This window comes from Podarcis muralis, chromosome 5 (genome assembly GCF_964188315.1).
Source record: "Podarcis muralis chromosome 5, rPodMur119.hap1.1, whole genome shotgun sequence".
Taxonomy (NCBI): domain Eukaryota; kingdom Metazoa; phylum Chordata; class Lepidosauria; order Squamata; family Lacertidae; genus Podarcis; species Podarcis muralis.
Window position 1 is genome coordinate 27,787,798 of NC_135659.1, and position 18,404 is coordinate 27,806,201.

The 18,404-nt window shown below is 42.5% G+C and overlaps 1 protein-coding gene across 3 annotated transcripts in view; it reads right to left on the reverse strand.

Annotated features, from left to right (window-relative positions):
• Positions 1–18,404, reverse strand: part of DPYD (dihydropyrimidine dehydrogenase) — a 501,994-nt gene that overhangs the window by 47,586 nt on the left and 436,004 nt on the right. For all 3 annotated transcript variants that reach the window (XM_028732753.2, XM_077928465.1, XM_077928464.1), the window contains exon 20: positions 8,944–9,123. In XM_028732753.2, the coding sequence (XP_028588586.2) occupies positions 8,944–9,123 (180 nt within the window). The remainder of the gene's footprint in view (positions 1–8,943; positions 9,124–18,404) is intronic.

An 18,404-nucleotide genomic window follows, 5' to 3' on the forward strand; every position in this document is an offset into this window, starting at 1 on the left:
AAGAAGTACATTTTATAACAACCCACAATCTCACGAAGGGGTCCTAGATAGGGACAGTGCACACACACACAAACACACTGTGCATACAGCACCTCCTCCTCACCCCCAGACTGGTATGGGCACAAGCTTTAGGATCGCGAATACATAACATGCAGAATCTTCACTGATATCGGTCTCATGTGAGTGTTCATCCCTGGGCACAAACTCGCTATATTCAGATTCCATTTGACACAATCAAGGATGGGCAACTTGGACAGAGGCGCATGCTAATGGGCGCGTTCACTCGTGACATTCCTGGGAGGTTGGGGGGGGGGCTTGCAGACCTTCCAAGTGTCCTGGATTTACAGAAACCAGCCCGGTTTCTGATTTGATCCCGGAATGTCCCCCTTTTCCTTAGGATGTCCCTATTTTCATCAGGGAAATCTTGGAGGGTGTGGCAGGAAATTCTTATTTTCATCAGAGAAATGTTGGAGGCTATGGAGCTATGCAACCCCCGAGCCAAGGAGATAAGTAACTATACAACCTTTAGAAGACATCTGAAGGCAGCCCTGTATAGGGAAGTTGTTTAATGCTCATTATGTCTTTATATATGTTGGAAGCTGCCCAGAGTGGTTAGGGCAGATGGGAGAGGTCAGATAGGCGAGATATTATTAATTTATTATTATTATTATTATTATTATTATTATTATTATTATTATTATTACTGAATAGGACTAGCATATTTTCATCAGAGAAATGTTGGAAGGTATGGGCTTGTGAGGGCAGAGACTCATTTCCTGCTCTCCACTATACACCAGAGAGCTCTGTGGACTGGGCTGCCAGAAAGAAAGGAACGCTAGGCATGTCTGCACCTTTTTACACAGTGGTGAGATTCAAAACTGCTGCATGCTGTTCAGATTCTTACCACTTTGTTTATAATTGGTGAGATTTCTCCTCACTGCCCCGATCGCACGTCCTGCCTTAATGCTGCAATAACGAGGGGGTAGTATTTTCATTCTTTAAAACGGCACGCTGCCTTCTTTACACAAGCACAAATCTGCTATGCGTAGTATATATCTATAACAAAGTTATGCAATTATATAACTTACTAATCTATCTAGCTGTTTCTAATCATGTGTACGTTTGTAATTTAATAACAATAAATTGAATGATAAATATGTGGTCTGCCTCAAATTATGTGTATATGATGCATATGATTTACATGTATAAAACACACATGCCTAGTGAAGCACTGATTTTTTTAAAAAAAACCAATAGCCATTGGGGTGGGCAACTGGGCAGGTAGAGGAAGGTATTTAACCCTTTTCCTGCCTCTGCACTTTCTTCTCAAAAATGGCCTCTCCCCAAACTGGTTTTCCCACTGCGGGACTGCAGGTGCATGCTTACTGAACGTGAACCTCAAATTCCAGCAGCTGCACGGGGATAATTTTGTGAGGAATGACACTAAAGGGTGGTGGAAATAGTAAGGCACTTCCTGCATCTCTTCCATTCAAAACACAGGCCTCCCAACGCTGCATCTCCTCCTCAGGACAGGACTTGGCTGCATGTAACACGCTGCTTGCCTCGCAAGAGGGTTTTTCAGCAGCTCAGCCTATATCGGCTCAGAATCAATAATGGAGCCGGAATGCATATCTCAGAGGTAAAAGTAAACAATGGAACCGAGCTAGCCCTTTAACACAGAGTGATGGGAATGTTCTCCTCCGGGAGTCAAAAAGCAGCTCATGGATTTTTCAGTTCTGCTGAAAATTATCAACTCTTGTATTCCAATACCTACAACACATTTCGTTTGGTGGCCAAAAGGCGCTGGGTTTTTTTGTGTTTGTTTTGTGTTACAAAAAACTGACTGATTTAAAAAGGCCAGAATGGAATTTAATCTGTTCTGGTTTCCTAATTATTTTTTTTAAAAAGCAGTGCTTTTTTTCCTGGGGATACACAGGGGTACGCATACCCCTAAACATTTTGTGAATCTAAGTTTGGCCTCATTGAGGGGCAGTATTTCAATACGTGAAGGAAAATGAGAGTACCCCTAAACCTTTTTTAAAAAGAAAAAAGCACTGTTTAAAAGTATTGGATTTCCTATCTTGTGCAGCAAAATAGTTTGGTGTCATACACAATAATCCTAAACTGATGCTACATAATAATTTTGTATTGGTTTGTTCTCTCTCTCTCTCTCTCTCTCTCTCTGTGTGTGTGTGTGTGTGTGTATGTGTGTGTGTGTTTGCAAATGTGTGTGGTGGTGGAGGGGAGAGAACCAGCTTTATTTACATGTATACTGGTGGCACCTGAATAGGTAGATGAACTGACTTAAAGGCGGTTATAGACTAGAACATTTTTGTTACCACCAGCAGACACAAGTACATTTTTCAAACATAATTGCAGAAATTCTGCAGAGAGCGATCAAGTCAGCAACCAATGAAAGACTCTTGGAAGAGACAGACAGCAGCAGATAGTGACTACTTATCGATCCAATTCTACTATGGGGAATATGATGTGAAAACACACACACACGTTTTAGCAGACTATTTTTTACACTATCCCCAATGTCCCCTGGAACATTAGTTTGAAGGCAACAGCATCCTTACACCTATATTAATCAGCTAATCCTGTTTTATATCCAAAGTTTTTATTTCTGTTCCACAGTACAGTTTTGTCAGGTTGCAAGGGAATACCAAATGAATCATGGAAATTAATGAAAAACAATGTGTCACGTTTGCTGCGCTGGGTTTTCACATGAGAAGTTAGATCCCTTTTCTTTCCCCCACCAAAGGTTTTCCACAATTCACTGTATTGTATTACAAACCTTTCCCTCCAAACTAATACTTGCTGGATGAAATGACATCAGAGTCCGATACAAACAATTGCTGAAGCTTAAAACATTTCATGGACAATGCAAAAGAATCAACAAACCCACAACAAAAAAAATAAGCTGTTATTATTACCAATTAAAATTAAAAAAAATAATCACCACCAGCTAACACAAAAGTTAAGTAGAAGCAATTCACAGCAGGATGTCTGACAGCACCTCAAACAGCACAAGGCTTATGAGAGCTTTTATTAAACTCTTTAATACACTTAAATTCTAACTAACCTATGATGAAAAAGTGATGCAGAGAAAGAACTTCAGTCAGCAACAAGAACAATGAAGCAAATTTGATAAGCGCAAGTCACAAACTGCACTGATGGAGGCAACAGTTGATATTCGTGCTATTGCTGCCTTTGACTTGAGTGAGATAGGATAGGCAAGAGCTAATATAGTGAGTACAGGAGTATGCTACACAAGGCATTGTCGTTCTCCACTCCAGCCCCCCACAAACCCCCGAAAAACTGCTCTGGAAGGGGGGGAGGGTTCTCCAGAACAGATTCTTTCTTTTGAGGGGGGAAGTACGGGGTCTGGAGAGAAGAAACCCAAAGTCCAGTTGCACAAGCAAGAAGATGTAATTGAGTCTCGTCCTATATCTTTGATTGACAACACAGTTCTGTCCTTGTAAATTTCTGCTCAGAGGTAAGAACTATTTAGTTCAGTGGGGCTTATTCCCAAGTAAGTTTGTATAAGATTTAAGGCTTGGACCTATCTCGTTAGCAGGGCTGTGCGAGATTCTTCAAGGTTCTTCAGAACTTCCCCTCTTCCTTCCCCTGAGTCAACCTTTTTGGCATGCTTCTAGAAAGCAGCATTCAAAATCCCATCTACATCTTCTCCATATCCAAAATATTTAATCTACAGTGGTACCTTGGTTTACGAATTTAATCCGTTCCGGAAGTCCGTTCTTAAACCAAGGCGTGCTTTCCCATAGCAGCGAGGGACTCAATTTACAAATGGAACACACTCAACAGGAAGCGAAACATGTTCTGCTTCCAAGGCAAAGTTCACAAACCGAAACACCTACTTCTGGGTTTGCAGCATTCTTAATCCAAGTTGCTCATAAACGAAGCTGTTCTTAAACCAAAGTACCACTGTATACCATTAGCTAGACACGCAATAGGATAGTTGTCCACATGGTGGAAACAAAACTCACTATTTCATTTAGAAACTTCAAAGTAAAAAATAATACCCTCCAAATGGTATACAGATAAAATTATACATAAAACCTGATCAAAATCTATAAACTATTTAAAAACAGACTTAAGAGCTGCTACACTTTCTCTTTTAAAAAATCATACCTTGGCATTTTGTTTTATTTTTAAATTGTGGTGCATCCCTTTGAAAATAGCAACATAATTATGAAAACCATACAGTGTTCTGACCACTTTACTCATTTGGAAGTAGATCCTTTGACTGAAACTAAGTGAGATAATTCCCTTTTATACATAGTTATAACTAATTTGTCAAGTTTTTGAATCATGGGTTACACAGCTGTGGGGTTGAGCAGTCTGTCAATATTTTTGTTCAGATTCTCCTAGTAAATGACCTACGTTGCTGGGTCACATTAACAGGGAAGGGAAATTTGGATAACATCTGCTAAATGTTTACGGTGGCTGGGAGCAGGCAAAGCATTCCAAATTCATTGGGTGTTCTCCAGGCACAGTTAAGCAAATCATTGGCACTTAGCTGTGCCCTTCAATAGAATATAGGGAGTGGATTACACCCTTTTCATTTCTTTCTGATTTATAGGCTGCTGCACTAAAAATGGCTTCCAAAACGAACAGGACTTTCGATTAAACATGTTGAAGATCAGACGGCAAATGACAGGACATGGGTGGGATAATTTACTTACTTTATTCATTTAATTTATATCCCCCCTCACCCTTCCTCTCAAATGAAGGGTTTCAGAGAGCATTCCTGAGGTAGAAGGCAAGCTTCCAGTTCCTGCAGGGGCCACATTGCCACTTGATGCAGGATTCTGTATGTCAATAGTTTTAGATGACACCCAGATGCAAGTTTTGCCACTTATCTCCTTCGCCAGCCTTCTCACCCCAGAAAACGAACGTGATGCCTTATCTGCATCCAGAAATGGATGTCGGAAAAGAAGACTAGAGGATGAGATGAATGGTTTTGTGTTTTGGGGTTCAGACCCCATTTGCATTTAGTTTTTTTTGGGGGGGGGGGAGTGAGTCCCTTGTATCTCAGCATCACTTTGCCATCTATGAAATGGGTGTTTTGTGGCTGGTTACTCCATCGGCAGCCATTTGTGAATGAGCATGACCCCTCATCCAGGCATAGCTGTCAACCTTCCATTTTTTTGCTGGAAATTCCCTTATTCCAGTGCCGTTTCCTGCTGCTTCCCGCTGCTATCCCAGATTGTTAGATATCCTGTAGACTGTCCCCGAGACAGGTGAGGCTGCTAATCCCTTATTTTTGAGGTTCTCCGGGACAGGTGAGGCTGCTGATCCCTTATTTTCAAATCTGAAAGTTGACAGCTATGCATCCAGGGCACTCATTTTGTAACGGCACCCAAGGTGCACTCTCAAAATTCCAAATGTATCCCTCCATGGGCCCCCGAAAAAGCTGGAGAACCCATGCATTAGACTCAGGGCTGTGCCCAAACACCCACTAACCATGGAGTTCACCAGGCCACTCACTACATCTCAGCTTAAACGTGTCTCAAAAAGTTGTTGTGAAGATTAAATGGGAGGAGAGCCAGGTGTGCTGTCCTGAGCTTAAGGATAAAGAGAAGGGAAGGATAAAATTGTAATGCTACAATCCCATTGGTGATCTGCAAGGGCTTTTCAACCAGGTGGAAACATTCACAAAGGAGGGAGGAGGACCAGAGGAGGCAATTTTTCAAATTGTCCATCCCTCTTGCCATCTCCAGAATCCACCCCCCCCAAAAAAAATCTGGAGGATGTCACAACCCCACCCCACAGAATAAATTTTGGAGGTGAGGTGGGGGCCTGCATTGGGGAGGGGAAGTCAGCAAAAATTCCTTTTCTGCCTGCATCAGCAGACACCTCTGCTTCAGCAGCAGTGCAGGGAGACAACTTGGATTCAGCCTGAAAACAAATATATAATAGAGTATTGGACTAAATTGTTATTTTCAATAATTTAGCCTGGGGAGAGCGGACACAGGGGTTTTTGTTTTTGTTTTTAAAAATCTGCTAAATAATTTAATGCTTGCATCCAATGTTCTTTAAAACAAGATTAGTCCCTTTGATTTTCCATTCATGGTAGATTTCCAACATAGCCATGTAAGCTAAAAAAAGAAGAAGTTAAAGGACTCCTGGATTGTTAGGTCCAGTCAAAGGTGACTATGGGGTGTGGCGTTCATCTTGCTTTCAGGCCAAGGGAGCCGGCATTTGCATTTGTCCACAGACAACTTTCTGGGTCATGTGGCCAGCATGACTAACCCGCTTCTGGCGCAATGAAACACCGTGACAGAAGCCAGAGCGCATGGAAATGTTGTTCCCACTACAGCGGTACCTATTTATCTACTTGCCACTGGTGTGCTTTGAAATTGCTAGGTTGGCAGAAGCTGGGAAAGTGCAACAGGAGCTCACTACCATCAAGCAGATTCGAACCGCCGACCTTCTGATCAGCAAGCCCAAGAGGTGCAGTGTTTTAGACCACAGCGCCATCTGCATCCCTTCTAGCCAGCTGAGCTACCTTGGATATGACAGTATTCCCTCTTCCCTCACTCACTTCAATCTTTTTTATGGCATCAGCCTTTGGGTTAAGATTCATTTACATTACTAAATGTTTAAGAAGCTTTTTGCACCATACCTTTATATAGAATTATTTCTTGATATAGTGACAAGCTGAGAAAGCTATGAATTGCAGTCCCTCTTCTCATTCAAAACACTGGAAAGTGGGGGGAGATGGGAGGGGGAGATTCTCCCACAAGTGCTATTTTCCTTAATGCAAAGATACAACAAAAGATGAAAGTCCTTGTGTTTCTGGATGGCCCTGTGTTAGGCAGATGTGAACAAGCCTTGTGATACTATGAAAATAAGTGTCTGGGGAGGGGGCTGCTAAGCGGGGTGGGGTGGCAAAGAGACCCCAAGCAGAAGAGAGTCATTACATAACCTCAGGCACCTGAGTTTAACCACTGAGCTTTAGAAGTTGAAACAACAACCCCCCAAAATGTTTAATTATTATTCTTTTTATAAAAAAAGGCCTAGAAAGACTGTACTCTCCAGGGCTTAGTGATAGGATTGTCTCTACAATCGAAAGGTAATGTTATAATTTTCAGAGCTTCACAGAGAACAAAGAAACCTTCCCCCCCTCCCACTAACACCTTCCTGAAAAGAACTCCAGTCTCCAGCAATGATAAGCAGAGATTTGGAGGTATCTGACACTCCAAATCCTATTCTTTTGTAAATCTTTGCTTTATACAACATTTTCAACCATGTTATATTAGATTTTTCGAAGGATAATCAATAGGCATGATGTATAACTGAAAGCACTCTTCAAAGTGAATCTCTTCCAGAAGCCAGAAACAAAAGCCTAGTGCTTTCTTTCTTTCTTTCTTCCTCTCTCTCTTTCTCCTCCTCCTCTTGCTGAAAATCTAGCCTGAGCAGTGGGGGGAGGCAAAAGCCGCCGGGGAGCAAATTAAAAAGCCGGTTTTGACCACGGCTCTCCTCGTTGAAAGCAAAAGTCACCCTGAGCCGGCTGTAACTTATTCCAGCTGGCAACAGTCCCCGAGGAATCCTGTTGCAAATTGGGAATGCTTAAGCATGGCAGCGACGTGGAGAGAATTCCGACATGGCTACAGTGGCGTGAGCTTTCTGGGTTTCCTCTGCACCAACCAGATCAGCTGGAAAGGGAGGTGGAGCTCCTCCAGGGAACGGGTCTCAATGTTCAAGACTGTGACCCAAACTCTAAATCTGTTTTAATTGGTGTGACATTTTCAAAAAAAATAAAATAAAATTGTTGTATTTGCTAATGGGAAATTATAAGGAAATAAAGGTCTGCCCTGATATAGCCTGAATGAGCCCCACATACATCAGGACTGGCTTAGTTCAAGGTATTGCAGATGACCTACAAAGCTGGAAGTGGCCTGACTCCAGCAATATCTGGAGACTTGGCTGCCTCTGTAGGGACGCGGGTGGCGCTGTGGGTAAAACCTCAGCGCCTAGGGCTTGCCAATCGCATGGTCGGCGGTTCGAATCCCCGCGGTGGGGCGAGCTCCTGTCCTTTGGTCCCAGCTCCTGCCCACCTAGCAGTTCGAAAGCACCCCTAAGTGCAAGTAGATAAATAGGTAGCGCTTTATAGCGGGAAGGTAAACCGTGTTTCCGTGTGCTGCGCTGGTGCTGGCTCACCCGAGCAGCTTCGTCACGCTGGCCATGTGACCCGGAAGTGTCTCCGGACAGTGCTGGCCCCCGGCCTCTTCAGTGAGATGGTCACACAACCCTAGAGTCGGACACGACTGGCCCGTACGGGCAGGGGTACCTTTACCTTTTACCTGGCTGCCTCTACTCTCACATGCCTTTAAGACCCATTGGCAGTCCCATGAACAGACTAGGTGCCAGTGGGGATCCCTTCTATCTTGACAATTCCATGGTTCCATGAAACCCCACATTACCAAGCTGTAAGGTCTCGATGGAATTTGATAATAGTGTGTTCCCATACCTGTACACCATATAATGATGATGTTTAATGGATCAGCTCAACAACTGCTTCTCTGGCATGTTTTTTTAAAGGGGAGAAAAACTGAAGTTGGCTTGACAACCATATGTCAGGCGTACTCTGATGGTGTTTCCTGCTTGGCAGGAGGTTGGACTCGATGGCCCTTGTGGTCTATTCCAACTCTATGATTCTATGATTCTATTCTATGATTCTAAGTGGGAGGTTAGGAATGTGGCACAGCTTGGATTGTGAGACCAAAACTTACTAATTAAATACTTGGTTTTTTTTCCTTCTCCACCCCAGACAGTAGCATAGTGGCAAGCTTCATACTATATTGAAAGGTGGCATAAAAATCTTATAAATAAATAACTAATTAACAAGCCTCGGAGCCCAGTACCCAGCATAGGCAAGCATCTGAGAGTGAGTGGTCTAATGTAACATACCTTTCCCACCAGGTCAGCGATTTTGGGCACAGGTTTTCCCTTCTGATGCCTTATAGTTGGTGGGCTCTGTCCATCCCAGTCTTGAAATTCTTCTATGCTTTGCAGATAAAGCAGAGCTCTCAGCCCAGTGCAGTAATCCTCAATCACGGTAAAATCTTGATTCTGTATTGCACTGCAAACCTACAATAGAAGATGCAAACTTTGTTACTATGGAAATGTGTATCTATTGATGTCAGAGGCAGAAGGTACGGAACTCATGAATGAAGATGACCGACCTTTCGTACCCAAGTCTTTTTGAGGCACTTATTGATCATGGATTGTTATACTTGCTGTAGGGTTTCAGGTAAATTGGTAGCCATGAGTAGGTTCAAACAGGACAAAGTAATCAGTTGTTCTTTACTCTTTTCTTTGTTTTAGTAATATGGATTTGGCAACCAATCCATTGGTCCAGTTCTATTTGTCAGTAAGCGTTCATTGAATATTCAGAATTTTTAGCCCATATTTTTTGTTGTTGTTTAGTCGTTTAGTCGTGTCCGACTCTTCGTGACCCCATGGACCAGAGCACGCCAGGCACTTCTACCCATATTACTGACACACAATAATGCAAGTACTTGGATGTATTCACTGATAAGCAAGCTGCAGCAAAATAACTGGAACTTGCCCCTTGTACATTTTATTAGTGTGTGGCATAATAATGCTTTCCCTGAACAAAATAACTTGAAAGCTTGCCATTTCCAGTTACTTTCCTACCTGCTTGTTCCAAACTTTAATTGGAAATGAGCCTTGAAGAACCCCCGAAAGAAGAATTCAATATTATAATATACCTCCCTGGCTTCCATTTGCATTAATAACAAAGAACTGCATTATTGAGTGCTGTGCTGAAATGTGTTCTCCAATTTTTTCAAAAATCTTCTTCCCCTATGAAAGAAGCTTCAGTTTTTCTGCCTCTTTGTCAGAGTGCTGTAGAAAGTCTTCAGAACTTCCGTTGTTTTTTAAAGATTTGGAGGGTGTGGAATTGAGCTTAACTTTATTTTTGTGAGAGTGGCCATGGATGATATGTCTGTGTTTTTCTTTCCATTAGACATTACTCTAGAACAGCCTTTCTCCACACTGGGTCCCCCACACTGCAACTCCCACCATCCCTAGCTAGCAGGACTAGTGGTCAGGTATGATGGGAGTTGCAGTCTAACCACATCTGCAGACCCAGTATGGAGAAAGGCTGCTCTAGAACTTTGCAGCCTCCCTGGCTGCCTGCACTCTCTGATCTGAAAAAGCCACATGGAAGGAGGTGGCTCCTTCTGAACTTTCATTAAAGCATGGGAAGTCAGAGAGGTTTGCTTCTGAGCACCTGAGACCAATATGCTCACTGGTTTTGCTTTTAAAGAAAGGGTGTCCTTTTAGCTGCTTTTTTTAAAAAAAGAAAAGCCTGCACTGATTTGTTTACAAGTAAAAAGACTTTAAAAAGAAACAAGGAACAGTGTTACACACACACTAGGCAGCCTCCCCAACTTCTCATGTTCGTAGCAAAACCAAGCTGTGGACATGAGTTTTTCAGGAAACAAAAGCATCCAGGAGAACTGCCGAGTGCAGAGAAATGGTGAGTAGTCTGAACGAAAAGAAAAACACTCCAGGCCACTTTAAAAGGTAAAGCAAGCACACACATTAAAATGGCACATTCCCCCCCCCCCCCATGTCCACTTTGATCTTTTTTGAAAATAACTTCTTCTCTGATTAATAGACTGAGAATAGTAAAATAAAAATGCAAGAAGAATTTTCAGCACAGGGCTAGTATTATTCCAAAGCACTCTTGCACATTTGGACATAATATGAAATGCCCAGCTATTCCAAAGACACACACACACACACACACACACACACACACACACACACCACCCGACCACCTAAATTAACTTGCGCAACTTTGAAGCCACAACTGATGAAATCCTAGGTAACATCATCAAAGCTTTTTGGGTGCCACCCGCTATATCATACAAGCTACTGTTCATGGGGCAGGGTGGAAGGGATGGGGGAAGAGTATACTTTGAAATACTGTACACTACAGCTGCTCAGGAAGAAACAAGGAACAAGTATAAAATATGCACAAGAACATTTCCTATGCAGCCCATTTACATTACACAAAATCTGTTTCTCTGGAGGAACAGTGTGAGCATTAATTAGGTCTGTTATACCTTCCATAGATTTAAGCTTTATCTTTCTCACTCTCTCTCCCCCGCCTCTCTCTCTCCTCCTCAGAACAATTATAGAGAACATCATTATAATTTCCTCCACAGGTTATTTAACTGTAAAACTCAACCAATGCTTTATTTAAATTTCTTTGTTCACTAAGGGCTTCTAATTTTTAAATATATGAGTAATATTATTTTTTTCCTGGATGCTGGGGAAAAAAGAAAGGGGGCATTGAAAATGCAGGTAAAAGATATGCTGGCTTATATAATTCAAACACGCCAGATTCCCATGCCGAAACATTATGGTATTTTGACAGTTTGTATGCAGTTGAAATACGCAGGGGCACAACTATTCTAATTTTATACACAATGTGATTTTTAATGTGTGGTTTTTTACCTTATTTTAATGGCACCAGTTGAAATAGTATCAGGATGCACTGCCTTCATAGAAATAGGGAGGCCAGCCAATCAAATTCCCAGCTGTGCATCAAAGCATATATCACGACTGATCCAGGCTGGCGGAGTTCTCACAATGGACAAGAAAGCAAGGCAGGGTGCTGCGACAATTATGTATTAGGAAATGCAAAAACCAATCGGTAGGGCACTGCATGATCTGGGATAGCTCTTATGGCACAGTAGGAATTTATCCAACAGATTATATATATATCGTATTTTTCGCTCCATAAGGCGCACCGGACCATAAGGCGCACCTAGTTTTTAGAGGGGAAAGCCTGGGTCCCCCCCCCCCGCCCCAAAGAGCAAAGAAGCCAAGACAGCGAGTGGGATCCATCCCACTCGCTGTCTTGGCTTCCTCTTTAGCCACACGCAACCTCTCCAGCCGGGAGAGGCTGCACAGGGCTAAAGAAGCCATATCTGCGTGCAGCCTCTCCCTGCTGGAGGGGCTGTGCACGGCTATCCCTGAAGCCTTCAGAGTGCAGAGCAAGTTCCCGCTGCACTCCGCAGGCTTTGGGTTCCTTTTGCTGAAGCCAGGAGAGTCTTGCTCTCCCGGCTTTAGCAGAAGGAACCTGAGGCCTGCGGAGCGCAGCGGGAACTCGCGCTGCACTCTGAAGGCTTCAGGCGGCTATCCCTGAAGCCTGGAGAGCGAGAAGGGTCAGTGGGCACTGACCCCTCTCACTTTCCAGGCTTCAGCGAAAGCAACGCGGAGCCTCCGGAGTGCAGAGGGAGCGCTCCCTCTGCGCTTCGGAGGCTTCGCGTTGCTATTGCTGAAGCCAAGGAGCCTGCATTCGCTCCATAGGACGCACACACATTTCCCCTTAATTTTTGGAGGGGAAAAAGTGTATCCTATAGAGCGAAAAATACGGTATATAATCTCAGGTGAAACTAAATTCTTACATCCCCAAGCAGGGCCAGTGCCCCCCTTATGAAGGCAGCATGCGATTGAGCATGTGTGAGATCACCACGTGGCATGGATCCAGAGTTGTTTACTGCGGCACAGTACTGAATGCCCCTCCACTTGTACCTCCACCAACAAGGCATTAAAGAGCGTGGGCAGTTTTGGATGGTTGCTGTTTTGATTAGGAGTCCTTCCCCCCCCTGCCCCCACCCCCCGTATTGCTACACCCATGATCTTTATCAGAGAGACAGCTCGTTAGTCAAGGCTGGCCTGAGACATTTTGCTGCCCGAGATGCTGCAGAAAATGTTGCCTATCCCCACTCCACGTCAAGGTGCATAGGGCCCAAAGGTGGTCAAGTTATTTCGGCACCCGAGGCAGGAAATCCCACAAGAGCTGCTCCCTGAGAGTAAAAATACATGGATAATAACAACTGTCCTTTCGTGACACCCCAAATCAGCCACATCTTTCTCACTCTGCTTAATCATAGGGCTGACCGAGTGAGCTTAACCTACCACTTAAACCTGTAGATGGCACCTGTAGATTTACCTGTCATGAAGTGAAGGGAAGAGAAAGAATGAGCTTTTCTGTGCCCCTGTCTCATTCCCTCTGTTTTCTGCTGGGCCCTTCATTCAAGGCAATGTCCCTTATTGATGTGCTTTACTTCTGCACATTCCCCATTTATTAGCCACATCACCTACTGCATGCGAAAGAGCATGTTTGCCTGTGCTTATGTACATCCATCAGCTAACATTATAAATATTTGTTCCCACTTGTTGTATCTGTACAACACCAAAAACAGCGATATCGCTGTGTACTGCATTTAGCAAAAAAAAACGTTAACAGACAATCAGCGGAGATCAAAGTGAGTTTCCAAGTAGTTTCCTGGCAATTGAGACAGCAGCCTCTTTCATCTGTGCTGTTACGGTGGCAGTGTATTCTTTGGAGATCACAAATGTTTCACTCGACTATCATTTCCCCCCTTTGTCAAAGTGATAAAATTCTAGCATTTACCAGAATGCCACCTTGCTTCCCCCAAAAGGTGGAGGCTCGGTTCAGCTTTGCTACTGAACTGCAGAAGATTGCCAAGTAAAAGAGCTTTCCAAATGCCATCCTATTAGGAAGCCAGCCTTTCACCTCAGTGTTTCTAATATTCTCAGCGTATCAATGGGATAAGCAACAAAAACTGTACTCAAGGTACCTTAGAAAGGTCCTGCAGTGGATAGGTTGTTTTGATTATATTATGTTTAATTTGGCTGACTTTGAAATGTTACTCAGTGGTAATACACGGAAGGTAAGTAAAAAGTTATGCACGCAGTCCATTAAGCACACTTGCCACATTATTTCCTTGCATTTTAAATTGGCAATGAGAGACGCAAAATAAATCAGCCTATGACTTCAGGGTTACAAAAGTGCCAAGGTAAGCCTTATTCGTTTCTTTTTGCAAAGTCTGATCAAGACCATTTCCATTTTTGCTCACTTGGGTAATATTTTTGGAACTATAGAAAATGGCATGAAAGCACATCATGCGGGTGTCATCAAAACTTCAGTAGATGCTGATGTGTCTAATACAAATTAACACTTTGGGTGGTGAAAAAGTGCATATCAAGGGTGGGATTTACCTAACACACCCGGTCAGTGGAAGCCATTAATAATAGTTTTATTATTTGTACCCCAACCATCTGACTAGGTGGCCCCTACCACTCTGGGCAGCTTCCAGCATATATAAAAACATAATAAAACATGAAACATTAAATCCTTCCCAGTACATGGCTGCCTTCAGATGTCTTTTAAAGATTGTGTAGTTCTTTCTCTCCTTGACATCTAAAGGGAGGGCATTCGACAGGGTGGCTGCTATTACTGAAGACCCTCTGCCTGGTTCCCTGTAACCTCACTTCTTGCAAGGTGTGGAGAGGGGGACTGTTTTATCTGATAATCAGAAATGCTCGCACTATTGGAGGGATCTGCTTAGTGCAACACTGCATTCTAATCCATGCACAGATGGAATGTTCAGAACAGCACAGTGTTGAATTCCACCCAAGATTTTACAACATGCTACGCATATTCTAATGTACTTTCTTGAGACTGTCCTAGCACATTGCTGTGGATAATAGAATTCCATAGCAGATGGAATCCCTGCTCCTGAAGAACTTGCCAAATAGGTTGAGGTCCATTTGCTGGAATCTACCATATATCTGGGCCGTTTCTTGAACTCCTCGTGATTGAGAAACAAGCAACATTAGGACTTTGGAGAAGCTTCTGGGCACCAACACAGCCAAATGGCATCAAACAGCTTCTCCAAAAGCCTATGAAGAACCCTACCTTCCAGTGAAGGATCTCAGAACCTGGTGCTTTCTGAAAAAATAAATTTAAATACACTAGGACTGAAGTAAATCTAACATTTTCAGAATTAGATCCATTTAGTGTTGGCCATCTCTATAATCAAATGCAGGGCCAAACATGTGTTTCTGGACCCCCTTCATCTTTGATTTTATATTCTTACGGTGTTAGTGATGCTTTTGTAACCTGCAACAGATCAGGCTGAGTGATTCGTTAGTGAATCCTGACTGCCAGTTGGAAACCAATGATCTAATAAACACAGTCTATGGGAGAAAGGTTGAAGATACAATGGGCGGTATCTAGAGTTCCTTTGAGTGGAAATCTACTCAAAGGATGTTCCTGTTGAAGGAAGGGGAGGGGAGTGATTTTTGCCACTTCCCCCTTCCCTTTGGAGTTCCTGTGCTCCCTGAAAGCTGCTCCAGAGGTATGGAAAGTGCCCTGGAAGCTGCAGATAGGAAGAAAAGTGTGGATTGAAATAACTATTACATTCATACATAAAATATAGGTTTGCTAAATTCTTCTGGTTGTGAGGACTGATTCGCGTACACAGGTTCACTACCAGAAGTCTCCACATTTGCTGGCTTATCACTTGGCTCTGAGTGAATTTTGTTGGGGTGGGTGCAGAGTGCCCATTCAACTCACCAGTGGAGTGTGCCAATGGAACAGAAAAATCCCAGACAGCTCTTGGTAGGGTCAGTCCCCTTACTGACAGTAAAATGCAGTCCCACATCTTAGCAGTTACATACAATTGTAGTATAGGGTCCTTCCAGCAGCATAGAGTCTCCTTGCATTGTTCCAACACAGACTAGGTTCTGATCAAGAAGCCTTGCTTCACACAAGTGTATTTAGATTATGCTGAATCACTCTCACATGCTTGCTGAATCACTCTCATGTGCTTAACTAGTTGCAGGTGCAGGACAAGCACACCCAAAATTAACTAGCACACTTAACTTAACCCTTTCTTCTCCTTTTTCTTTGCATGCATAAACCCTTGTACATCATCAGATTTCCTGAGAGCTAAGCTGATAGGGCAAATAAAAAATATATATAAACACCCTTGTCTCCACTGTGGTGCTAGCTTTGGATGATACAGACATTCTGAGGGAACTGAGAATACTTTATTATTGTATTCATTTATTCATAAAATTTATATATTGCTTGGTGGTTGTTGTTTTTTTAAAAAACCCCTCAAAGAATAACAAAAAGAATTACCCAATGAAATTATCAGTAAAAACAATTCAAAGCCTTCAAAAAAAGTTATAGTCAACAATAAGCTAAAAAGTAAGGTTAAAACGCACGTCAACATTCTACTTGTCTGGATATGCTTGCCTAAACAAAAATGTTTTTAGCAGAAGTCAAAGAGACTACAAGAGAAGGATACCTACCTGACACAGCACATCAGGAAGAAGCTTGCCTCTCTCTCCATCCACCCCCCCCCCGCTAATTTCGCATGCACTTATATAAGAGCAACATTCAAAATTGTACAGTGGTACCTTGGTTCTCAAACAAATCCATGGAAGTCCATTCCAAAACCAAAGCATTCCAATAGGAGCGTTTTCCCATAGAAAGTAATGCAAAATGGATTAATCCGTTCCAGACTTTTAAAAACAACCCCTAAAAGAGCAATTTAACATGAATTTTACTATCTAACGAGACCATTGATTCATAAAATGAAAGCAATACACAATGTGCTGCAGACACACAATCAATCAATCAATCAATCAATCAATCTATCAGTAGTTGAACTGGGTTCCACACAGTCACAAAAACAAAACAAAAAAGGCACAAAAACGCAAAATAAATAGCAAAAACAGACAGACCTCAGTGTAACACTCAAAACAGAAGTATGGCACTCAAATCGGAACTGTAACACTCAAAATGGAGCATGGTTGGCTTCCGGAAAAAGGTTGCAAACCGGAACACTTACTTCCGGGTTTGCAGTGTTTGGGTTCCAAGCTGTTTGAGTACCAAGGCGTTTGAGAACCAAGGTATCACTGTAATTTCTAACTTGCCAATTATAATGGTTCTGTCCATATGATGCTCTGCTGCTTGAGTTTGCCAAATGCACAAGATGGCCCAGAGCCTAAGATTGCTGTCAAAAATCCAAGACCACTTGAACATCAACATGTTCATGTATCTGCAAATGGTCTTAAAACATTTAGACCAAAAAACTTGAGGTAGAGAAATGGAAAACAAGGGCGGGACGAGCTCGAATGCAAAGAATTTCAGTATTTTTGGCTGAATTCAGGATGGACTGTCCTTGGTCCACGGAGACGGCATTGTGGGCAGACAGAAATCTGTAATGAACAATATCATTACAGCAGGAGCCTGTTGTTCCCTTGAGGCACGTTCCCATGGGGCCATATTTTTGTAAACTGCAAGTCTATCAAAACCAGCCAGCAAAACAATTTTTCTGTCTTGGGACCTCAATTTAGTCCTGGAGTGATTAACCTCTCATCCTTTTGAGCTTCTTCCTTCAATACTGCTATATTTTCTTTCCGTTAAAATTGCTTTCGGGCTCCATCAGCTTGGCTATAAGAATTTGTGAACTCAATTTGGTGTCCACGAAAGAAACTTATTTGTGATCTATGAAAGGAGAAAAGTTCTCTGACCCCTAGAGTCCTACAGGAATAAAGTAGAAAACCCACTTTCACACCACCCAAGAGACTGTTTTCTACTTCTTGTCTTTCTACCCAGATAATAACTTTCAAGAAGAAGGAGTAAAATGGAGGCTCTTGGAACGTTTTTACAAAAATCTCAGTTTCTACAATATTTCTCTTTCTTCCTTTCTTCCTTTCTGCTTCTGAGAGATCACTTCTGGGCAAGGTAGCCCATGTGCTATTTCACAGAAGGTCAATTTTGGAAAAGATGTTCATGGGCCATTCTATAAGATGGTGCATTAGTTCCTCCTTGGAAGAGAAGACCTCAAACGTAATTGAAAATTGGGCACAGTCAACCTTTAGTGATATAGCCAAACTGTGGCTATACCTACACAAATAAGGGCTGTGCTGTGAAGTTTGAAAATTATTGCACTCTCACCAACAGATTCCCCCCTCCCCCAATACAGAAGAGAATTAATGGTTTTTCTCCTATTACTTTCTCTTGCATTGAAGAACAATGAACACATGGTATTTCGCCATGGAACTAGAGGATGCTAAGACTTCCAAATAAGCAACACTTTCAAATATTATTTATTTGTTATTATTTTTAGGGACTTAAGCCTGCTGAAAAGCAGCAGCAGCATTCATGACATGTTTCTGAAGCCACTTTTTCATTCAGTGGGCATCAGAGGTCACCCATGGAAAAGAAAGAAAGGCACATCGCTAGGAATGTGCATTATATCACATGTCTGATATCCTGTCCGAAAGGACAAATGCATTCATCCAGCTAAGAAGCTAAACATGCAAAAGTTTCTAAAGCAAAAACAGGCCAGGTTTCATATTCTAGAGCTGCTGCTATATAAAATGTCCACACGGTCAAAATAAACCCCTTCATTCTATTCCCTTTCCGGTTACAGCTGCTAGAAATAATGACTGCAGAATCCTTTTCAACAAAAGGTCATTTATGTCAATGGACAGCACAT